At 32.9% G+C, this 26,643-nt stretch overlaps 1 protein-coding gene and 1 long non-coding RNA gene across 2 annotated transcripts; both read right to left on the bottom strand.

Moving 5' to 3' along the window:
* Positions 1-678: 678 nt before the first annotated feature.
* LOC127117919 (protein ETHYLENE INSENSITIVE 3) lies at positions 679-4,158 on the bottom strand. The gene is made up of 2 exons (XM_051048045.1): positions 3,918-4,158; positions 679-3,113 (listed from the first exon to the last, which is right to left on the bottom strand). Exon 2 carries the CDS (start codon positions 2,965-2,967, stop codon positions 997-999), a length of 1,971 nt encoding a protein of 656 aa, XP_050904002.1. The 5' UTR covers positions 2,968-3,113; positions 3,918-4,158; the 3' UTR covers positions 679-996.
* Positions 4,159-19,259: 15,101 nt separating this feature from the next.
* On the bottom strand, positions 19,260-20,301 carry LOC127117918 (uncharacterized). The gene is made up of 2 exons (XR_007802059.1): positions 20,152-20,301; positions 19,260-19,814 (listed from the first exon to the last, which is right to left on the bottom strand). It is a non-coding gene; the product is annotated as an uncharacterized LOC127117918 (long non-coding RNA).
* Between the last annotated feature and the right edge of the window lie 6,342 nt (positions 20,302-26,643).

Genomic DNA, 26,643 nt, shown 5'->3' with positions numbered 1-26,643 from the left:
ACATAGATTAAAAAAAATATATATATTAAAAAAATAATAAATAGATAAAAAAGAAAATATAAGTAATATTTTTACTAAAATACGTATCCTTTATTAAATATTAAAAATAATAAAAGTAACATTAATTATTAATTAAATAATAGAATTAAAAAATATGCATTGAAATTTGAAATGATCATTGAGACATTTATGGTCACTAAATACAGAACTGACGAGAACATTGAAATGTGAAAATAAAAAGAGCAAGAAGAAAACAAAGCACTAAAGACTGAAACAGAAGCATCAAATTCAGCCGCCTAATAATACTACTACTTTCAATGGAGTGAAGAAGAAGAAGAATTACAATCCTGTCCCTATTGATTTGACCATCCTCTACTTCAAAAAGACAAAGACAACGTGTGCCATTTATTAAGGACCCCACAAAACATACAAGTTGGTCACGTATTTGAATAGCATCTTAATTAGCATATGCCAAAACAACTGTAATGGTAGGGTCTATTTCACATGGAAAATAAGATAAGCATAACAAAGTGCTGCATAACAAGACAAAAACCTTTCACCTCCTATAACCAAAGGGCCATTATTCAGATTCCTTAACCATCAATATGGTGGAACATTAAGGTATGTCTCAGTAGCACCAAGAAATAGAATATGGTGGAATAAAGTACAATTTATAAGTGATTATAACAAAAATCTTATTTATATCACAGAAGTAGTACATAACAACAATATAATAGAGGTGAAAGTGATGAAAACACAAGAGGGTTTGGTTGGTTGGTTACATTATGGAAACATAACATCAACATGATTTATTGCCACATACCAGAACAAGACCTGACTAGACCTAAACGATTGCATGTGAAGAAAAATGCAGTAAACTAAACTACCTTTGATTTTTGAGTCAAAGGGATTTCACATGATAAGAGTGTGTGTTTGTGTGTCTATATCCCTTTTTAATGACACAATAAAAAAGCCATTGGAACACAAGTTTTACTTTCAGTTGTAGCCCCATATTGAACCATCTGGTTGTTTGTGAAGATTATCCATTCCTACTACTCCTTGTAGTTGTTGAATGTCCTCCCTAAAATCAAAGGATGCCAGATCACATGGAGAGCCAATCATGAAATGGGTGTTATTGGTGGTGTTGTTGTTGTGGTGGTGGTTGGTTTCGAAAGGAGTAGTGTTTACGGCTTTGAATCGGTCGAATTGATTTTCGTCGCGAGGAAAGAAGTTTGATTCCATCACCATTCCTTGACTTGAAAAGAAATTCTCCTGTTGTTGTTGCTGAATGTTGTGCTGAGAAAGGGTTTGATTTCCGACAGCTACGCAATTGGTTGAACTTGCAGTCTTGTTTCCTATGATGTCCATTCCTTGACCTGAAAAGAAATTTTCCTGTTGTTGTTGCTGAATGTTGTGCTGAGAAAGGTTTTGATTTCCGACAGCTATGCAATTGGTTGAACTTGCATTCTTGTTTCCTGTGATGTTTGTGTCGTAGACTGACATGAGGTCGCTGATCATTTTCTGGCTGTCCTCTGAAACCCCGAGTCCGGTTAAATCAAATGAAGGTGGAACCAGACTAGTAGGCTGAGCTGCAGAATTGGGTTGAACAAAGCTTTGTGGGAAAATAACGGGCTTAACCTCAGTAGCATGAAAATTAGGGCCGCCATAACCGATTCTATGTGGGCAATTCAATTGATGATTGTCCCTAGAAGGCCTGTCTTGAAAAGCAAGGCGAACTTCGTTGTAAGGGCATTGAGGGTGTTCACAAGTGTAGATTTTGTGATCCATCATTATGTTGAAGTCGCTAGAGATCTTCCTCTTCCGAATGAAATCCAAGTTGGTGACAACCTCTCCTTTGATTGGTGAAGAAAGTTGCTGAACCGGAAACATTCCCCTCATTCTCTCCATCCCAAGATTGGATGGATGAAGATTCTCGGGTTTCCGGTCCTCCACGTCAAAGTTGGACTCATCCTCAGCCCCATCAACATCATACTCGCTGCAATCGTTGATGACCATAGAACCGCTGCCTCCACCAGAAGACATCGGAGGACAATACTCAGGAAAAAGCTCTCGAGCTAAGGACTCCTCTTGATTGATGATGGCCAGCCAGGTAGCACTTTCTTTGGCCGTCATTTTATCTTGAAGGCATTTGGACTGCCTCACGAGCTTGCGAATCTTGGCTATATCAGGAGACATATGCTTGATAACTGCAGTTAAAACACCAACCTTCCATGCTTTTTTCAAGTCATGAGGTTTCTTGTAAGGTGGAGGGCCTTGATCTTTAGGTAAACCAATTTGGGGCCACCACACTTCGTTCCCGGTTGGCCACCATGGCGGAGGGTTACCCTTCTCTAAGGGGAAACGCCTCTGAGGAGGATCACAGTGCTGCATAAGTGCCGATAAGAGAGAACCTAACGTTGTATCCTGTAGTTCTTGTAAGGTATGAGGAGTTGGACCGATGGAGTTGCAGCCGTCACTGTTTCCTGGAATTGCGTTATCCACTTGATATTTGGCTATGGCAGCCGGACCGTTCCTATCGAACCTAACCTTATCCTTCCACCATTCACGAAGATTGTCAGATGCTCCGGTCACTGGTTTTCCCTTCTCAGGAATTATCCCGTAAACGAATCCTTGTGCCTTACAAACCTCCATCATTTTCAGCATGTACTTCAGTATTCCATCTTGAGCTCTCGACATCTTCTTTCTCCTTGCCTGTTCTTGAGACTGCCTTGCCTTTGCAGCATCGATCCCTTCTTTAGCCTTGGTTTGTTCTTTCAAACGCTTCAGACGCATTTTGTCCCTCCACATCCTACGCTCAAGCTCGTCTACATCCATTTCTTCATCACTGTAATCATCTTCAACCACCGAATCAGGCTCGGTTTGCCTCACAGAAATATCCCCTTCCCCAAGTGTACCACAGAACATATCCAAATCACCACAAAACCCCATGTCATCAAACATCATCATCTTTTCTCAGGAAAACACCGCTAAAGATGGCCCAAATTTCCAGAAAAATCAGCTTCAACCTGTAAATTGGGTTTCAAAAACCTTTGTTTAGCTTCAAACACCAACTCAAGTCAAAGAGTTATCAACCTTTTTTCAGACCTTTAAACCTATCAAAAGACAACAAAGAACAAATTAGACGGAACAAAGATCAAATGATACCCTCCAGATAAAATGAATGACAAAAACATCAAATCTACACAAAAATCCCAATTAAGATTCACTAGCCACCAAATTTTTAAAAGCCAATTTTTTTTCTCTCAACTAGCAATAATCAATACAGTCTAAAGAACAAGAGCATGGAGTTAAGAAAAACTGAAATTGACCGATCACACATTAAATTCACACTTCTATCAAAAAAAACACTAATCAATCATCAATACACTAAATAGATCAGATGCAGGACCATCAATAACTGAACAGATCCAAATCTAAATCTCATACAAACTAAACATGAAAACTATAAAAAAAATTATTTAAAAAAACCAAAATATAGAACAAACTTCAATGATAATAATCTAAAAAGATTCTCTCATAAACCCATCCTCAAACACATGGTAGTCAGAAAAACAAAACAAAAAAGTCTAAACAAATAAATTTCCATGAACATCATCAAAACTGATCAGGAAACAAATCAATCCAACTATAAAAACAGGATCTAACACCAATCCAATCACTAACACACCCCAAAAGCATTGAAAAAAAGCAACATGAAACTAAGAAACATTCAATAAATTCAACTGTTGATCAACAAAAGAAAAGTTAAAAAATAATCATGGTAGTAGAATCATCAACACATACAATAAAAACAACAAAACCCTACAAATTATATTGAGCAACAAAAAAAAAGTATCAAAATGGAAGTGAATGAAGAGTAAAAAAGACGAAATTTTGATTGGTGAGAAGAATCTTACCAGAAAATAGAGAAATGGGTATTTGAGAGTGGTGACCAAAGGTCAATAAGGGAGGAGAAAATTGGAGAAATGGAAGATATAGAGATGGAAAAGGAGGAGAAGAAGAAGAAGGAAGGTGAGAAGAAAGAGAGAGAGAGAGTTAGAAAAAGAACATGACACAGAGGGTGGTGAGCATTATCTTGGTTTTAATATAATGTTTTGGTGAATGTCAAAAGTGGTGTCATTCATTATTGTTGGAGTTAAATTTATATAGTGCTAGATTTTATTATAAACTGTTTTTTTTAATTAATTTTAACATATAGTATTAAAAAATGAATAGTGTATTTAACGTGTTTAATTAGTGTATATCATCAATACTCACTATATTGTATATAGACGTGTTCTTTTCTAAATTCTTCTCTGTTTTTAGTTTTATTGATAGATTAAGAAATAATAGAAAAAGAATGAAATTTTTACTTTTAAAATATTGTTAATTAAAGTAAAAATTATCAATATACTTTAAAAAATGGCATTCTAAAAATAAATTAATTTTATGAGTAAAATAATTGTTTAGCTGATGTGTGACAATTGAGAAACATGAATATAAATTATTGTTGTAAAATTTAATTTTTTATATTAATATTTATTTATATTTTTCTTTATTTTGATGGATGCTTCTAGAATGTTTTGCCAAAAATAAGTACATTTTATATAATTGAAATATAAATAAATGGACATTCTAGAAATATCTTTTAGTTTTGTACAAATAGAATCACATTTAAATAAATAATTACATTGTATAATTAAAAAAAATTATGAATTGTTTATTGCAGATGGAATATTTACTATAAAATAGATAGAGCATCTTTTATAAATTTAAGAATATTAATTCAAATATATATATAAATAACCTAATTTTAAATGGAATCAATATCTTTTATTAATAATTTTCTTTGAAATAAAATATATATTTAAAAACTATCATAGTGTGGCTGGATCAGTATTGATAATCTAAAATTTACAACATCAACCTTAATTGTAATAGTATACATTATTTTTATAAACAATTAGAATGATAATTATTCTTATTTTAAAGAATATATTAATAATGTCATAAACATAACTTTCATAAATTTATAATTTTTTATTAAAAATGTGATAATTACTACAAAACAAATGGACCACCTTTCATAAATTTATTTATATTTTGTAAAATTTAGATGAGTGTATCTAGAATGCTTTGCTAAAAAATAAATAAAGTTTTTATAACTAAAATATATATAAATTGATATTCTAAACATAAATTTCATTTTTTTATAAACAGAATTATATTTAAATAAATAATTAAATTGTGTAACTGAAAAATAAATAAACTTTATAAAAAAAAGTTATTGGAAATGTGATATACTATAAAACAGATGGATTACTTTTTATAAACTTATTTACATTTTTATAATTTAGATAAGTGTATTCCTAGAATCCTTCCCTAAAAATTAAATATTTTTTTATAATGGAAATATAAATAAATGGATATCCTAATTATAACTTTCTTTTTTTACAAACATGATTATATTTTTAAAAAATAACTAAATTGTACAATTTAATAAAATTATAAAAAAATTATTGAAAATGTGATATTTACTATAAAGTCCATGGATTGCCTTTTATAAATTTATTTATATTTTTTATAATTTAGATGTGTGTATATAAAATGATTCTAGAATGTTTTGCCAATAAATAAATAATTTTTTTATAATTAAAATATAAATAAATGATATTTACTATAAAACAGATGAACTACCTTTTATAAAGTTATTTATATTTTTTATAATAAATATCACACTTCTAAGAAATATTTTTGTAAATTTTATAAATTTTTTATTGTAAATGTGATATTTACTATACACTACTTTTAATACATTTATTTATATTCTTTATAATTTAGATAGGTGTATCTAGAATGCTTCTAGAATGTTTTGCCAAAAATAATTTTTTTTTGTTATTGAAATATAAATAAATGGATATTCTAAACATAATTTTCTTATTTTTACAAACATAATTATTTTAAATAAATGGATATTCTAAACATAATTTTCTTATTTTTACAAACATAATTATTTTAAATAAATAATTAAATTGTGAATTGAAAAATTAATAAATTTTACAAAAATATTTCTTAGAAATGTGATATTTATTATAAAACATATGGGCTACGTTTTATAAATTTATTTATGTTATTATAATTTAGACAAGTGTATTTTGAATGATTCTATTTCTAGAACGTTTCCTCAAAAAAAAAATTATAAATGGATATTTTAAATGTAACATTCATTTTTTATCAACAGAATTATATTAAAATAAATAATTAAATTGTGTAATTGAAAAATACATAAACTTTATAATGTGATATTTACTATATATAATTAAAATGGGATATTTACTATAAAACAAATAGACTCCTTTAATAAATTTATTGATATTCTTTATAATTTAGATGGTTGTATCTAAAATGCTCCTAGAAGATTTCGCCAAAAATAAATTATTTTTTTTAATTGAAATATAAATAAATGGATATTCTAAACATAACTTTCTTATTTTTACAAACATAATTATTTTTAAATAAATAATTAAATCTTGTAATTGAAAATTTAATAAATTTTACAAAAATATTTATTAGAAATGTGATATTTACTATAAAATAGATGGGCTACGTTTTGTAAATTTATTTATATTTTTATAATTTAGATGAGTGTATTTTGAATGATTCCTCGCCAAAAAATAATTTTTTTTTTTATAATTGGAATATAAATAAATGGATATTTGAAATATAACATTCATTTTTTATCAACATAATTATATTTAAATAAGTAATTAAATTATGTAATTGATTAATGAATAAACTTTATAAATTTTTTTATTGTAAATGTGATATTTACTATAGAACAAATATAGATTACCTTTAATAATTTTATTCATATTCTTTTTAACTTAGATGGTTGTATCTAGAATGCTTGTTTTGCCAAAAATAAATAATTTTTTTGTAATTGAAATATAAATAAACGGATATTCTAAACATAATTATTTTTAAATAAATAATTAAATTGTGTAATTGAAACATTAATAAATTTTATAAAAAAAAAATTAGAATGCTTTGCCAATAAATAAATTATTATAAATTTATTTGTATTTTTATAATTTAAATGAGTGTATCTTGAATGATTCTAGAATGCTTTGCCAATAAATAAATAATTTTTCACAATTGAAATAGAACTAAGATATTCTAAATATAACTATCATTTTTTATCAATATAATTACATTTAAATAAGTAATTAAATTGTGTAATTGAAAAATAAATAAACTTTAAATTTGTTTTTATTTAAAATGTGATATTTACTATAAAACAGATGTCCTACCTTTTATTTAATAACATTAAATGATTATTACTATTATTATTATATATAATATTTTAACATAAAATCAATACTTTTAATTAATATTTATATATGAATGATAAATATATTTTAAAATTCTTATAGTGTCGTTTGATTGATAGTCTAAATTTAAAAATTATAATATCAATTTAAATCTCAACAATTTCAATTTTATTCATAAACAATTAAAATAATTATTACTCTTATATATATATATATATATATATATATATATATATATATATATATATATATATATATATATATATATATATATATATATATATATATATATATATTAACTAGTTCGTAGTTTCAACTGTGATTGTTAAATTAGTTATCATTATTAAATTTAAATTATAGATGTGTAAAATGTGTGTGAAATTTTAATAATTATTGGTGTTCTATATATTATTAAAAAATGTTAAAATCGAAATTGTAAAGTTAAGTTAATCTCATCCTAACGTTGTTAGAATAAGTTACTATAGTGGTTCATTTATTGTGAACAGTGTGTACAGTAATTCTGAAAGTGTGTACAGTATTATGATTAATAAATAAAAATGGCGTTTTATTTTTATTTATTTTGTCTTAATTTGTTTTTATGTTTGTGTGTAGGGTCCGCATGTGGCTCGGAGTTAGGTTTGGACGTTTGGTGATTTTGATAAGATAACCTAACCTGGGTCAGTTCAACCTCGAAAAAACAAAGACACATGCACCTCTCCAAAATAAATAAACAAAATATCTACAATTTTTTTATAGTAAATAATATCTGTATTTTTTTTATAGTAAAATACCTGTAATTTTTTTTATACTAGTAAATTAAGAAATAGAAATTACAGTTGAAATTTACATTTAATAAACCGTGTATAGCATGAATTATTGGATTGTTTGGAGTAATAAAAACGTTGGTTTTAGTGAGAGAGAGTGGGATGGGAAAGCATTGAATAAAGGAAAATTCATTGATTCATTCAATTTAAGTTGCCACTTTTGGGATTCTTCTAATTTAACAGTTATAGAAAATCTAATAAACGGTCTTAGTAAGTCTTATGAATGAAATTAATTGCCACTAATAGTTACAACTCAATTATCAATCATACCCCTTTTCATAAGAGGATATAATTAAGAATGGTAAAATGGGTCTAATGGGACGGATCAATGGGTCTAATCGGACGGATCAATCTGTATCCTCGTTAAAAAATTTATTTTGGGTCGTCTATCCGCTGCAGTTCCCCCACACCCGCTGCAGCACTCCTCGTATATCCTTTGAGCCGATCCGCGGGTCACGACTCGTTTTTGCCACTACTATGTTATTTTAGAGGGGTTTGGAATAAAACGCATGCATGACATCCACTAAATTACAAAAGCTTATGTCAACTTATGATCCAAATGAAAAATGCAGACTGAAAATAATGTTATGTTCTTTCTATTTATTTCACAATGAACAAAACTACAAGTGTACGTACAAAAATTGCGATCTATTATAGCCATTACTGTTGCTATCATCACATCAATTTCCAACATCAAAATTTAATACAGAACAATAACTCAACACAAATGAAATTACAAAACTGAATAATAATTATATATATATATATATATATATATATATATATATATATATATATATGAAGCAATAGTAACTATATATAATATGAGTTGTTAAGAAAAAAAATGTTATTTAAAAAGCTTAACATGAAACTATTAATTATTGTTCTTACATTTGTTTTTTTTTTTGCAAATTTTATAAAAAAGTATTCTAAAAAATAAGTAAAAAATTTAATTAAAATGTAAAAGAAAAAATCTATTAATTTATTTTTAAAAATTATAAAAAAAATAGGCGGACAAGTCCGTTACCCGCCAACCCGTCATCTTGGCGAGGCGGACTAGATTTTTAAAATCAATTTCATTTGGCGGACTTGCCCGCCCTATCCCTTTTTTTACGGGGTTTAAGGTGGGAAGAGGCAGATGACTCGTTTTGCCACTCCTAGATATAATTATATCGTTCCATAACCTAAGTAAAGTAAATAAGCTAAAAAAATAAAAAGAGATATTCAATCCAATATGAGAATAAAATTCCAAGGGGTTGATTCCATGCCAACATCATTTAGCAATTTAGACCAATTGCTCTAGCCTATTTCAAAATCAAAACCATCACAAAAATCATTACTGACAGGTTGGCTACATTTATGCCACGCATTATCAGTTATGAGCATAAAGATTTCATCAAGGGCAAAAGCATAAAAGACTGTATTTGTTTAATTTTACCATCAATATCCTCAATGGGAAGTGTTATGATGGTAATGTTGCTCTTAAAATAGACACTGTTAAAGCATTTGATACTTTAAACTGACAGTTTCTTCTTCATGTCCTTAGGAGATTTGGTTTTTTAAGCAAATTTTGTAGTTGGGTTCACAAGATTCTTCAATTTGCATACATTTCTGTTTCCATTAATGGTAAACTACATGAACTTTTTAAGTGTCAAAGAAGAGTAAGACAGAGTGACCCCATATCTTATATTCTCTTTTTCTTGGTTGTGGAGGTTTTGAGTAGGGATATATCCAATTTGGTTGAGGAAGCTAAGGTTTTTCCTATGAAAGGGGCTATAAATGTTCAGGTTCCTACCCATATATTGTATGTTGGTGATTTTATGTTTTTTTGTATAGGAAACTTAAGGTCCATTAAGGTTATTGATACTTTACTAGATAAATATGCATCTTGTTTGGGTCAATCATACAATGCCTCCAAATCAATAGTTTATGCAGGTGCCATGTCAGACGTCGGGAAATCTCATATTGCATCTCATATTGGCTTTTCCGTTTGCATTATCCCATTCATATACTCGGGAGTCCTATCTTCATAGGAAAACTAAATCCCAAGCATTTTCAATTCATTATTGACATGATCAAAAGTAAGATGAGTACCTAGAAAGCTTCACTTTTATCTATTGCAGGAAGAGTTGAGCTAGTGAAATCTATTATCCATAATATGCTCATATATTGCATACAAGTCTATGATTGGTCGATTAGTTTAATTAAAACTTTGGAATCTTCAATGTGCAACTTCATTTGGAGTAGAGACATTGAGAATAGGAAACTTATTACAGTTGCTTGGATGAAGTGTTGTAAACCTATAAAGGTTTGAGGTCTTGTCATTAGGTCATTATCCACCATGAACCAAGCTGCTAACCTCAAGCTTTATTAGGATACCCTTCTTTCCTTAGAAAGTTGGGCTCATCTCCTCAAAGGTCGAGTTCTAAGAAATAGAGGAAATATCAAGCATCATATCCCATCTTCCATCTAGATCTCAGCAAAAAATTCCTTCTTTATAATCATGGACAATTCGACTTTGAGCCTTGGTAATGGTAAACAAATCAATTTTTGGCTAGACTCGTGGTGTGGCCCTCCTTTGTCACAAGCTCTTAATATGCTTGTGTTGGATCTTGCACTTCTCAATAAAAAGGTTAGTGACTTTATTGATAACAAAATATGGGAGTTCTCTCTCAATATCATTATGGTCTCCCCTAGTTTATTATCCATCCATACACTTATCATATCCCTGATAGAGAATTGGATGACACGAGAGTTTGGTCTCATATAGACTCTGGTTGCTTGAAACTCAAGGATTCCTACAACTTCATCTAAAAGCATGACTCTGAGGTGTCTTGGCATATGCAAGTATGGAACTCTAGCATCCCTCCTTCTAAATCCCTACTTTTTTGGAGATGCATTCAAAATAACCTTCCTACTTGTAAGACCCCAATTTTGACCCTAAGATCCCTCATGTTATCTCATCATATGCATTAGCATTGGGATCACAACTTGGCATCCTCCTTACCCCTCATTCATTGGGTTTGCATTAAGAGAGATCACCAAACACATTTGACTGTATCATACTCCATTTATCTTTATTTACTAACCAAAATACCAAAAATATGTCATTGTATAGTTTAACTCTTTTGTAGGTAGTGCACATGCTCACCTATGCTCTATCAGGCTCATACTTAGGGTTTGAGACCCTGAACGCAAGGAGCTCAATCAAGAATTGGTCCACAATGGCTCTAGACATCATATATGAATCCCTATGATCTTCACATTTTATTTTGATCAAGAAATCATCAAGAGTTTGGAGTTTGTTTACCTTGGAAACCCTAATTCATTTGGGTATCTTGTGTGACTTCTTCAATAATTGATCAAATATTTCAAGGTATACTTCACCTTACATCATCTTATTCATATATGATTCTTCATGAGTCCCAAAGATCAAGAGAACTTAAAGTTTGCAAGTTGGTTCATGGTGGTTGACCAGAGAAAGTCAACTGGCCAAAACTGGGGTTCCCTAGACCCTGTCTCCTACAATATTTGTCATATGAAACTGATTCCAAGATAAAAGTTACTCTAAATGACATTACAAACAACTTTCATGTTGAGGTCTAGATCTAGTTTTGCTTGGAAAGTCATTTTTTTATGGTGAAAGATTATAGGTCATTTTGTCTAAACCCTAGCTTGAAGGTCAACTTCCCAAGGCCATAACTTGCTCATTTTTTATAAGATTAAAGCCATTAAAATTCCATGATCAATTTCAAGATGTCTACTTAAACTTTTATATTTAGAGGAAGTGAAAATTCAACTTTCAAATGCATGTGCCAAGAGGAAACATTATAAGTCATTTTGGGCCATTACCATTGAACAAGTGATTTTCCTCAACTCCTAAAATGCATAAATCCTTTATGACAAATCCAAATGAGGTCAAATTTGTGACCAAATTGAAGAGGTTTGAAATAGATACAACTTTTATGAAGGAACTTTTCTCATTTGAAGTCCATAGAAAAAGTTATTCAAGGTGGAAGAAATGAACATTTGACTTGGGACTTAGAAATTTTTCAAATATGTTTGATTTCCCAAACTTCCACCTCAAAATTCATCATGATCCAAGCTTCAAATGAAAAAGTGTTCAACATTAAAGTTGTTCCCTTGATCTCACATTTCCAAAACATCCAATATCATCTCATTTGGATTAAATTTGAGGGACTTGCGCATGGCTTCATTATGGGAAGTGTTTTGGCAAGATTGGACTTCACATGATCATTTCCTTTTGCATGCTTCCACATGATGATTTCAGCATACTTTGTACACGAATTGGGAGTGGATTGAATCATCCTCAAGGCCCAAATAATTGCCCATGCCCCCATGCAAGGAGGTTTCTAATTTTGTCCAATTTTCAGTTGGTGCAAGTGCATTGCCTATTTAAACAAGCTTAAGGCTTCAGATTCATCATCAACACCTTGCCCAAGCTTTGCTAGACCATTTCAAACCCTCATTGCCATAGAATTTTTGAAGGTTTCTCTTGAAATCGAGCTTGAACTTCATCTTCTGTTTGGAAGTTCAAACTCCAAAAATTCACTTCCCTTTTCATCTCATCTGGTTTCTGCAAGCAAGAGGAGGAGAAAGCAATCAAATCCAGATCAAGATCAAGTGAAATTAGATCAACTCGAAGGTGATTTTTCAGAAACTTCTTCTCTTCAATTCTCTCTCAATTCTCCATTATTCTTGTTGATTTTTGATTGTCTGAAGTCCTACCAATGTAGGCAACAAGATTGAGTTGCTTTGAGGTCAAATCGAAGCAACTCAGTTCATGATCCTCAAAATTCAAATCCCTGTATCTTTTCATATACTTGGAATTAGACAAAATTAAGGCCAGATTCGAGGTCCTGAGCATTTTTTCTTTGAATCCATGTCTTGCTTTTTCATTTTGGTGATGGTTAAAGGTGGACCAGTCCACCGGAGAAGAAGACCGGAGCTCTGGCTCCAGCGATATGTTGGAAGCACCTCAACCATGGGATCCATCTTAAACATGAAACGCTTGAAACATAAAGACGTTTGGAAAAATTCTCTAAGATGGATTGCAAGAACAGAAAATTACTTGGGTTTAAGGTTTATTTTCTTAAATATTAATTTGAGCATAAAATCTTATATTTGAATATTAATTTTATTTATCTAACCCTTATTTTGTTTTGCTTCAGAATCATATGCATGCAAGATCCGTAGATAAATCTTTCACTCAACATTTGATCTTCCCCAAGATTTAATAATTCGAAGATCTAAAATCTAGATCTTCAGAAATTTGATTTTTATCAAGATCCCTAGGGAATTTAATTTTTATTTATATCTCTAGGGAATTTGATTTTTATTTTAATATTATGTGTAAACAATGTAATATTTTAGATAAACAATGTAGCAATTAAAAAAAAGAAATAATCTTACCCCTTAGTTTTCAAGATAAACCGAGATATAAGATACACTAGTTTTGAAAATAATAAAAGTGATGTTGTTAGGGTTCGAGCCCATGTGCATATAACGTTACCCCTTGGTTTTTAAATCAATGAGGTGATAAGTGACAACTTTTCATGACGTCATTCGCTACATCGCTACTGTAACCGAGGTAAAATGCATTTCACATACGACATTAAAAGCACTTTTTGTAGTAGTGTTGCACTCATTTCCAAAAACAAATTGCATTTTGTTGATGGAACTTTCTAAAAACCCAACACAACAAGCGTTCTTCACGATCCATGGGTTAGATGCAACAATCTCGTGCTCTCTTGGCTTCAACGCTCCCTCACAGACAATATTGCTCAATAAATTTTATGGTTTGAAAATGCTCACACTGTCTGGGAAAATCTACGCAACCGGTTTTTTGAAGGCAACATCTTCCGAATTGCTGACTTGCAAGATAATTCGGTTTGTCTTCATCAAGGAACCCTTGACATCTCGAGTTACTTCATGCAAATAACTTCTATATGGGAGCAGATTGATACCAATTGACCAACTTGTGACTGGATATGTGATATTTCGTGTTCCTGTAGTGCCGTCTCATACTTTCGCAAATTTTGCGAACAAAAGACAAGGTTCTCAAGTTTTTAAATGGACTAAACAAGCAATACTTCCATGTTTGATCTTAGATAATGATTATTGATCCTCTTCCTAGTACGTAAAAGCTTTTCTCCCTTGTTCTTGGTCAAGAAAAACAATTAACCCCTCCCAGCTCTACCACTAAAACTCCCCCCTTAGTTTCTCAGGTTCAATACAATTTTGGGGGTGTCTGTGGATCTCAACAATCATTTTCTAGAGGAAGAGGGCATCATACAAATAGCATAAGTCGTGGCCAGAATCAAAACTCTACTTGTGTCTACATACACTGTAGTAGAACAAATCACACCATCGACCATTGCTTCGTGAAACATGGCTATCCACCTGGATTTTAGAATCGTCCTAAGACCAATATCATCAACTTATCAACCTTCTCCAATAACACCTTACAAACAACACTCCTCAAGACTCCACCCCTTTTGAATTAGATGTCAACTTGGTGATCTCCTCTTCTGGTAATGTCAATTTGATCTCTACTCCTTTAGGTAAACATTATATCCCTTGGATTATATATACTAATGTTACTCACAATATAACCTATTCCCTATCTAACTTTTCTAATTACAACACCATCCCTCCTTTTACTATGAACATGCCTAATGGAACTACTACAGATGCCACCATAGTTGGCTCTGTCACCCTATCTAATGGCATTACTCTTGATAATGTTTACTACATACCTAGATTCAATGTCAACTTAATTTCTGTCACCCAATTAACTTCGACTTCTGCTTGTGTTTTCATTTTCCATACTGATAAATGTCTAATCCTGCAAAATTTGTCCTAGCAAATGATTCGTATACCTGAGCGTTTTGGCGACCTTTATGTTTTACATGTTCAACCTCCTTCGTCCTTTCCTGCTTCTACTTTTAATGCTACTTCTAGTTTAGACAATGCCAAATTATGGCACCATGGGTTAAGGCATATTTCTGACTCGACTCACAAGTGTATCTCTGCCCAATTTCCCTTTCTTCCTTTTAATAAATGTGGCCCTTGTGATACTTTCCATTTTTCTAAACATAAAAATCTCCCATACCCTGTTAGTCTTACTTCTTCTTCTAAATTTTTTGATCTCGTGCATGCTGGCATATGGGGTCCTTATTCTACCCCATCCACTAATGGCCATAAATACTTTCTTACTCTTGTAGATGATTATGGTGGGTTTACCTGGATAATTTTGATGAAACTTAAAAGCGAAACAAGACAATATGTCTCTAATTTTATATCATTTATTGAAACTCAATTTTCCATGTCTTTAAAATGCCTTAGAAGTGATAATGATCTAGAATTTTTAATGCATGATTTTTTAATGCCAAACAGATTTTACATCATCATTCTTATGTTGAATGCCCCTAACAAAACGGTTTAGTAGATCGAAAACATCAGCACATACTAAATGTTGTTAGAGCTCTTTTTTTTCAAGCTCACCTCCCTAAATATTTCTGGCACTTTTCAATACAACATGATGTGCACATTATTAACATAATTCCCTCCCCTTGTTAAAGCATTGATCCCCTTTCCAACTTTTATACAACAAAGCCCCCACAGTACTGCACCTAAAATGTTTTGTTGCCTCACTTATGCTTCAACCATACATGCCCATAACACTAAATTTGAACCCCCCCCCCCCCCCGGGAGGCTAGAAAACCCATCTTTCTAGCCTGTAGACATGAAACCAAAGGATATTTACTTTATGACTTACAATCCCATGAGTTTTTAATCTCTCGAAATGCAGTTTTTTATGAATCTGTTTTCCCATTCCACAATTCCTAAAACCCACCACCAATCCCAAACCTCTACCCTCTTACACATATGAGGTTGATCTTAAACATTTGCCTCCTCTTCAACACACCACACCTTACATTAAATCTCAAAATCAACCTATCATCCATGCCCCTCCTATTCACAATTCTCCCTTACCTCATGATACTCCTTCCCCGCCACCTCCCCATATCCTAGTAAGACAATTAACAAGGACCAGTCGTTCCCCCTACATACCTCAAGGATTACCATTATGATCTCCTTCAACCAAATCTATCCACCAACACTACTTCTCATGGTAACCCTTTTCCTTTATCTTTTGTTTTACATTATGATGATTGCTCTCCTGTTTATAAAAATTTATGTCTTTCAATTTCTTCTATGACTAAACCTAAGACTTATAATCAAGCATGTAAACTAGATTGTTGGAAAAATGCTATGAAACAGAATTAGATGCTTTAATTTCAACCAATACCTGGTCCATAGTAGATTTACCTAACAATGAAACACTCATAGGTTGTAAATGGGTATATAAAATAAAGTATAATGCAGATGGTTCGATAGAACGCTATAAATCTCGCTTGGGTGCCAAAGGATACACTTAAATTGAGGATATCAACTACTTTGACACCTTTTCTCCCGTTATTAAACTCACCATGGTAAGGTCTCTTCTTACTTTAGCTTCTATAAAAGGTTGGTCTTTAGAACAAGTAGACATAAATAACGCTTTCTTACATGGTGATTTAAATGAAGAGGTTTACATGACGTTGCCTTAAGGCTTAATTTTTCCTGCTCATACCTCTTTTTATACTACCAAGGCCTGTCGGCTTCAAAATTCCATCTGCGGACTTGAACAAGCCAGCCGATAGTGGTACTCAAAACTGTCTGATTATTTACTTTCAATTGGATATAAACATTCTTTTACTGATTATTCCCTATTTACTAAGCATCCAAATTCTTCTTTTACGATATTATTAATATATGTTGATGATATTGTTTTATCTGGCAATGACATTTCTGAAATCAACTTTGTTAAATCTTTTTTACATGACTCTTTTAAAATAAAAGACTTGGGAAATCTCAGATTTTTTCTAGGGATAGAGGTTGCCAGATCTTCCAAAGGCATCATGATCAACCAAAGAAAATAAACTTTAGAACTTTTGGAAGAATCTGGCCACGTCGCTTCCAAGCCTTCGAAAAATCTTTATGACCCCTCTATCAAACTCCATTGCCTTGATTCTCCACCTTTTGAGGATGAATCTCAATATCGGAGACTCATTGGAAAACTTGTTTATCTAACTACTACTCGACCCGATATTGCTTCTGCTATCCAATAGCTCAGTCAATACATTTCTTGTCCTAAAATTATTCACTTTAAACTTCTTGTACTACCAAGGTCTGTCGGCTTCAAAATTCCATCTACAGACTTGAACAAGCCAGCCGACAGTGGTACTCAAAACTGTCTGATTCTTTACTTTCGATTGGAAATAAACATTCTTTTACTGAGTATTCCCTATTTACTAAGCATCCAAATTCTTCTTTTACGACATTATTAATATATGTTGATGATATTGTTTTATCTGGCAATGACATTTCTGAAATCAACTTTGTTAAATCTTTTTTACATGACGCTTTTAAAATAAAAGACTTGAGAAATCTCATATTTTTCTAGGGATAGAGGTTGTCAGATCTTCCAAAGGCATCATGATCAACCAAAGAAAATAAACTTTAGAACTTTTGGAAGAATTTGGCCACCTCGCTTCCAAGCCTTCGAAAACTCTTTATGACCCCTCTATCAAACTCCATTGCCCTAATTCTCCACCTTTTAAGGATGAATCTCAATATCGGAGACTCATTGGAAAACTTCTTTATCTAACTACTACTCGACCCAATATTGCTTCTGCTATCCAATAGCTTAGTCAATACATTTCTTGTCCTAAAATTATTCACTTTAAAGTTGTTGTTCGAGTATTGCAATATTTAAAATCTGCACCTGGAACATGACTTTTTTATTCTGCAAATGATAATTTATTATTGTCTGGTTTTGCAGATTCTGATTGGGCTACCTGCCCAACATCTAGAAAATCGGTAACTGGTTATGCAGTGTTCGTTGGCACTTCTCTTCTAACATGGAAATCTAAGAAGCAAACTATAGTCTTTAGGAGCAGCTCTGAGGCGGAATACTGGGCTTTGGCTAGTCTAACCTGTGAAATCCAATTGCTACATTACCTCTTTAAAGACCTCAATAGTCCTTCTCTTCATCCAACTTCCATCTACTGTGATAACAACTCGACAATATATCTCGCACACAATCCATCTTTACATGAACGGTCAAAATGCATTGATATTGACTGCCCTGTTGTCCGTGAAAAGATCGAATATGGACTTATCAAATTATTTCCCATCAGCACTTAAACTCAGATTGTTGATTTTTTTGACAAAACAACTGTACAAGCCTACTTTTGATTCTCATGTGTCCAAGCTTGACCTTCAAAGTTCAATTGGGGGTGTCTTAAGTATAGGTCGACAATACTAATTTGTTTATTATCTCTTTTAACTTTATTGTAAAATATTACGTTGTACCTTTTCTTTATATATACCTTAGGCATCCTGTGGCTTAAATATAATAGTAATATAAGTTTCTTTCTTTTGTCATGATGCATAACATCACTCTTTTTACAATAAGATATGGTGTTATTTCTATATATCTTATCTCATTTATTTATTTATTTATCTATCTTCTTCTTCTACCCTCTTTTTAAAATCTTTTTTAAAATCTTCTATTTTGCTTAAAACTTTTGGAAAAACGTGGGTTTTTAAAATCTTTTTAAAAATCTTCTATTTTGCTTAAAACTTATGGAAAAACCTCTTTTTAAAATCTTTCTAAAAATCTTCTTTTTTCTTAAAATTTTTGGAAAAAATTATTTAAAAAAAATTACTACTTAATTAGGAATTCTAGCATTTTAACATAGTTTGTGAGCTCTTGGTGATGTTGGTCCTACCTTAGTTGAAACTTGCAATGAAGATATCTTTGTTCTCTTTTCTCCTGCTTGGTAAAAGATGACCGCATAATTAATTAGTTAAGTAATGATGATTGTTAGATTTAGTAGGAAGAATCACAGTTTAATCCCCACAATTACGATTGAAAGATGTTAAATTATTTGATGCTAAACCTGATTCTCGAACAGGATTTATCAATAAGGTGCTTAAAAAAATGACAACCCACTAATGAACTAATTATAGGGACATAAAAGAGTGTGACACACATACATATATTTCTTAATTTCTTTTAACATGAGTGAAACAAATTTCCTCACTAATTATTAATTATACATGTGAATACATATGTACTCACATTCACATAGACATATACTTATACTATTACATATTTTCTATTTATAGTAACCGTAGAATATATGTTTATTTAACCCACTGTATTATAAGCATCTTATAATTAATTAATATTGCAGTATCACAAATTTCTTCTTTAACGTCGGTTTGTACTTAAATATTCCATACATCTTTTTCACCCTTGCCTGTTCTTGAGCTCTTGCCATCTTTTTCATCCTTGCTTGTTCTTGAAACTGTCTTTCCTTTGCTGCATCACTCCCTTCTTTAGCCTTGGTTTGTTCTCTCAATCGCTTCAGACGCATTTTGTCCCTCCACATCCTTCGCTCAAGCTCATCTATATCTATTTCTTCGTCACTATAATCATCATCAACCACAGTATCTGGCACGGTTTGCCGCAGAGTACCACAAAACCTCGTGTCATCAAACATCATCAAACACATGGTGGTGACTGACAGAAAAACAAAAGAATACAAATCAGTAAAGGAAATCATAAAATTCTCATTTCAATCATCAAAACACTAAATACTAGATCTAGAGCAGAGTCAGGGCTAGGCTATCAATAACCGAAGGAATCTAGTACAAAAACCACAAGGATAGAACAGAACAAGCTTCAATGATAATATTCTAAAAATATTCTCTCATAGACCCATCGTCAAAAACATGGTGAGACAGAAAACAACAAAATAGAAATGTTTCAACAATTTTTTTCTCAAGAATATCATCAAAACTGATCAGGAAGTGGAGAGTAAGAAAGATGAAACTTTGATTGATGAAGGGAATCTTACCAGGAAAGAGAGAAATGGGTGTTTGTGAGTGGTGACCAAAGGTCAATTAGGGAGGGGGAATTTGGAGAGTTCTTGGTGGGTTGTGTGTGGGGTCCGCGAGTGCCTCGTAGTTAGGTTTGGTGATTTAAAATAACATTTAACAAATAGCATTTGTTTTATAATGATTGTTATTATCACTTTTTAAGATAGAAATGATAGTTATATTTTTAATTATATATTTTAATTATTATTCTTTACGTTATTTTTTAACTCATTAATAGAACTAATTTAATACTCTATTTGTTTTAAAATAACAACCGTTTTATCAAAGCTAATTTAATACTCCATTTGTTTCAAAATACCTATCGTTTTAATATAATTATAATTATAATTTTTTCAATTGTATTATTTAATTAAATATATTACTTTTTATATTATTTATAATATTTTAATAAGATTTATTTAGTAAAAGTAAAATATTTTATAAAAACATTATTGCATTCTCAAATTTATGTGAAAAAAAGATATTGGTCATAATATTCCCGAAGGGCTTGGTGTCTAATTCAACTATTCAATAACCTATATATTTATAAGTGAAGTTTGTATATTGTTTTTTTATAACTAATAATATAAAAGTACATAAATCTATAAAAGTTGAGAAAACGGGTTTAAGATTAGACTTCATTGATTAATCATTTAAAATTGTATCTTAATCAATTATAAGATTTCAAGTTTTATAAGTATAATCAATTATAAGATTTCAAGTTTTATAAGTATATCACAACCTATCATTTAACAGTACATTTTTGCTCTCGAAAAACAACACAAAATCTATTAACTTCTTGTTTCTCTCTCATTTAATATATTCAATAGCATCATCATCATATGTTTAATAATAATAATAAACCTAGTCACATTCTTACAAATTAAAAAGTATCAATATCTTTATTATAAACTTATCATGTATAAAATCTATTTCTAACATTTTTTAAATTAAAAGATAAATTCCAGAGGTTAACGTCAGAAAAACATTAAGAACAAAAATAACAATATTGATATACTAAGAACAAGATTTCATATAATCACCACATTAATAATGTTTACAAGAGAATCATAATTACATCTAATTTAAAGAAATTTTTACAAAAATAACTTACTTTTTCAAGGAAATTCTCAAAATATTCCGAGTTTCAAAAAAAAATCCAAACTACCCCACTTTTAGGAGGAGGCGCCAATTCAATTGGCGACTCCTCTTAAATACTTGAATGGAGGCGCCAATTGGATTGGCTAGGACAGGTGCCCTAACCAATTGGGTTAGCGCCCCCGTGTAGTACTTAAGAGGAGGCGCCAATTGGATTGGCGCCTCAGTGTAAACTGCAATTTTTTTGGTAAATGGTATACGTGATAGATAAATCTGAAATAGGACCAATTGATATTAATAAAATTTTCCGTTTGCACAAAAAAACCTAATGGTGATGACCGGGATCACCTAACCGACCTTCGGTCCCACATCCTCTATCTACCCTAACCAGTGGCCCTAACCCATGTTGATGATTCAGTACCGGTGTTTGAGCATCTGAGGGCCCAGGAGCGTCACTACCAACTACAGGAGAAGGCCTGTTGAGGTAGTCAGACAAGTCGGCATAGTCTTCAGTATGTATCGATGGTGTACCGCCGTAGCTGAGCTCATGACCCATGCTAGAGAAGTTGGATTGTGGTTGACTCATTGATAGGCGACCGAGACGGTTGAAGGGAGACATGGGTGTGAACGATGCGTCGAGGAAAGATTGGAAAAGTTGTTGGGGTGTTTGGTAGAGATAAGGTTGTTGGATGTTTTGGTTTTGTGAGGTTTGAGCTTCTTGGCTATGGCAGAAGGATGGGCGGTTGATGTTGAATGATCGTTGGGTGTTCTGGCTTAGGCGACTGTGGTAGGGTGATGGGGTGGGTGCAAAGCGATGTTGGGTCTCAGGTTGATGGTCAATTTGTTGGTGGTGGTATCGGGTATGCTCTTGGTATTGGGGTTGGGTGTATGACATGTTTTGGTTGTATGTTTGTGTGTTGGTTGAACGAAACTTTGACGGACATGGGGTTGTGTGTATCCGGTCCGACACTGTTGTTGGGGGTTTGATGTTGAGGTGTCAGGTGGTAAGTCATCTGGCGTGGGTCGTACAAGTACATATCCTCGGCGATGAACTGAAAACCAATCAATCTGTACCAAGCCATATAAGTACGCCTTGGTTTTTCTTCAGTTGGCATGACTGCGTCAGTTAAGACATGGTCATGACGGTGCTTCCATTTGCGACACTCTGATCTTGCGAAGCTTTGCCATGGATTGAAGTTCCATTGATCGTTAACTTTGCGTAGATGTCATTCTCCTAGGCTAGCTGGGGGATCTGGGATGTTTTGGGGCATACCGAACTGCAACTTCACACGATCACTGTTGTGCATCTCCATGGTTGTGAACCGTATTATCAGTGTGCATGCAGTCCATACAGCCGCATCTTCAGCGTTGACCTGATGGTCATGATCCAAATTAAGGTATGGACGCCAAATAAACTGAAATGTGAAAGAAGATAGGATTATAATCTAGGTAGAAGAAGTTAACAAAGTATAACGAAATAATTATGTTATTATCCTTACGTCTGTCGGTCGAAGGTGATCCAACAGATTGCGATACTGAGTAATACAGTATCTTGGACATCTGTTGTAACTCATACCACGTGCAGACCATATACACCAAAAAGTCAAAAAATATTAGTTAGAGATAATAATCTTTAAAGAAGTAAGTAAAGATATAGCAATTTAAATAACTTACTTTTGTGCATACGAAAATGTGAAAGGGTTGTTGTTGATGGGTGCTAGGGACGGTAGTCTTGAACAACCCCATGCTTGTAGCAAAACAGCACATCCAGAAAATGTAGATGTGTCTTTGTGTGAGTTTTTGCACAAAGAGCTATAGAGATAGGCTAGACAAGAAGATCCTCAACTGTAACCTCCTATTATATCTACATGTCTAAGTAAAGGTAAATACATAATATGCATTCTAGAACCACTATCTTCGGGAAATAAAAACGAGCCAATTAACAGCATGATGTAACACCTGGTTTTTATTATTCGAGCATCTTCGGTAGAATGCTCATCTAAGTATAAACTATTATAGTACGACTTAAGGCGTGAAAGTAGTATACCTTGACCTCTTGCGTTATCATCTAACAAATCAGTCTCCAAGAGATCCATGCAAATTGAATTTGCATAGTTGGTTTTACCATTAACAGCCTTACCTTCAATGGGCAGTCCCAAAAGCATGTAGACGTCTTCTAACGTCACGGTACACTCACCGGTTGGGAACCAAAATGTGTGTGTCTCTGGTCTCCATCTTTCGCATAAAGCTAGAATGAATTTGTTATCTACGGACCAAGACAAAATCTTGCTTATATGACCAAAACCGACGAGTTCAACATAAGGTTGAATCATCGAGTCCATATGGACATATTCGTGGACCCGAGTCCGGAAGCTTGATACATCCTATAAAAGAAAGAACAAAAAACTTGACTAAGTTGGTATATTAAAATAAAAGGGGGTTGGTGAAGATGAAAGATAAAAAGTTAACAAAAGAAAAAACTTACATATGTTGCGATGTTTGCAACCGTTCCTCTATGTGATTCATCCATTGTGAGGATAGAAATTTTATCGGGGGGTTGGTGCAGATGAAACTACAAGAAGTTGTTGCAGATGAAATTGTAGAAAAAGTATTATAGAAGAAGTAGTGAGAGTGATGGTGTGGAAGAAGTCTTGATGGAATGGATGTATTTATAGGTAAATGAATTGGAGCATGAAAAGTTGTGCTTGCATGATGTCTCCAATTGAATTGGCGACCATGTACAACTTTTAAGATGTGTCTCCATTCGAATTGGCGTCTCCATAGGGACATGCATGCAAGACCTAGATCTGATTTCTTGGTTTCGCATTCTGCAAACCTATTATCCAAACGTATTAAAGGTGTCGCATTCTGCAAACCAATTATTCAAATTGATGTCACTTGGTTATGCGACAAATATAAGGGTACTTTGCTCATGGCGGTTACACAAGACGGCAACAACGATGTCTTTCCCATTGTCTTTGCTCTTGTTAAAGGTGGAACAGCTGGTGGATGGGGTTTCTTTCTTCGACATCTCAGAATGCATGTGGCTCCACAAGCCAATCTCTGTTTTATTTTTGATGGACATGCTGCCATTGAGAGTGCCTACAACAATCATGACAATGGATGGCGTGGTCCTCCTTCTACCCATGTCTATTGCATCAGACACATTGCACAAAACTTCATGCGTGTTATAAAAGATAAGAATCTTCGCAAGAAGGTGGTGAATGTTGGGTATGCTCTAACTCAGCTGTCATTTCAATATTATCGTGATGAAATTAGACTGTCTAATGAAGACGTAGGGAGAAGGCTAAATAACATACCAGTAGAGCAGTGGACAAGGGCATTTGACAGAGATTGTCGATGGGGCCACATGACAACAAACCTTATGGAATGCATGAACGGGGTATTCAAAGGAATTCGAAATCTGCCGATAACCGCCTTGGTAAGATCGGCCTATTATAGGTTGGCTTTTACGTTCGCAACCAGAGGTGAAAGATGGAGTGCAGTGTTAATGTCCGGGAAAGTATTCAGTGAGTGTTGCATGAAGGTCATGAAAGAGGAGAGCATAAAAGCTAGCACACACGATGTAACAGTCTTTGACCGTCATAGGAAAAATTCCAGCGTCCAGGAAACAATGGACCACAACGAGGGGAAACCAAATTTAGCCTACGCTGTTAGACTAAACAGAAGTTGGTGCGATTGTGATAAATTCCAAGCCTTCCGCATACCTTGCTCCCATGTCATTGCAACATGCGCTAATACCCGTCAAGATGCTTACAACCATTTATCTGATGTGTACAAGGTCGTCACCGTTATGAATGTATATAATCAAAGCTTCTCGGTACTACCAATGGAGGAATATTGGCCTACATATGAAGGTGATATAGTTTGGTACAATGACGAGATGCGTAGAAAGAAAAAAGGAAGGCCAAAAAGCACACGTATTAGGACATAGATGGATTCCACAGATAAAACGATAAGATTATGTAGTATCTGTCGTCAACCAGGACACAACAAGAACAACTGTCCCAATCGAGGAGCATCATCTAGGTCTTAAGCTTTTTGTAACATTGTATTTTTGTAACCTTCAATCATTATATATCATTAAGTTTTTGTTACAACAAGGTTCACAACTAACCTCAGTACAAAATAAGCTATCTGAAAACAGAAATATTTCTAATTGATTACAACAATCAAATTGATGTTGTCTCGACCGAACATCATTTCCCTAGCATCCTTATCAGTCTTCATTCGTACCCAACCAAAGATACTGTCAAGTCTCTCAATACTTCTAATTTTTCCCCTTCTGGTATTTTCCCATCTAACCAACGAACCAACTCTCTCTTCAGTTGATCGAACGTAGTGATGTTCCAGAACAGCATTAGCATCTGAGGTTCGTCTCTCGCATAAATCACCTTTCCGTATCAGCGACGAACACCAAACATGATTGCCAAATGATTATTTGAGATGTGTAACAATGACTCACACAACGCATCTATTTATAACAAAAAAAATAGCATTTTACACTGAGACGCCAATTCAATTGGCGCCTCCTCTCAAGCTATACACAGGGGCGTCAATCCAATTGGCGCCTGCATCCAATTTTTAAGAGGAGTCGCCAATTGAATTGGCGCCTCCTCCTAAAAGTGGGGTAGCTTGGGATTTTTTTTGAAACTAGGGGTATTTTGGGAATTTCCTTGAAAAAGTGGGTTATTTTTGTAAAAAATTCTAATTTAAAACATAGAAAACACTGTTATTCATGATGATGATAGCTTTATACAAGATGAAGAAATATGAAATGACATTCAAACTTGAATCTTCAAGGATGAAAGCCCACACCTTGCCCCCTGATATGCCTCATTTCCTTCTTTTTGTTTTTTATCTTTCAAAATCAATAATATGCTTAAGCTCTAACCAAGACCATCTATTTATAAGTTCTTATAAGTGACATTTAACTACGTGAAATGTGGCACGCCTTGCAAGTTAAGGTTGTTTCTTCTTTTATTATTTTCCAAATCATCCACGTAGATGTCAAAACTTTCTTAATTCGTTAAGTAGTATGTCTAGCTATCCCTATGAGTTAAGCTTCATTCACTTTTAGGTTATTGACCTCTCATCCATGTAGGCGTGTCACAACCATTTTGACTTGCCAGGAAAATTGGTTGGCTTACCTTGCGAGCTTAAGTTACTTCACCTTAATTTAAGTTTTTGATAGTTCATCCATATAGGTAACCAAACCTCCTCCATGACTATCCAAGAGAGCTACCTATCTCACCTCGCGAGCTTCCTCATTGCAAAAATATTTAAACTCTCTGACTTTTGTTTGCTAAGCATTCATTTGATTTTTTTAAAGACTAGCATTAATCAATTAT

Source organism: Lathyrus oleraceus, chromosome 2, assembly GCF_024323335.1.
Source record: "Lathyrus oleraceus cultivar Zhongwan6 chromosome 2, CAAS_Psat_ZW6_1.0, whole genome shotgun sequence".
NCBI lineage: Eukaryota > Viridiplantae > Streptophyta > Magnoliopsida > Fabales > Fabaceae > Lathyrus > Lathyrus oleraceus.
Note: the sequence above shows the minus strand (reverse complement) of the source record. Positions and strands in the feature narration are given on the sequence as shown.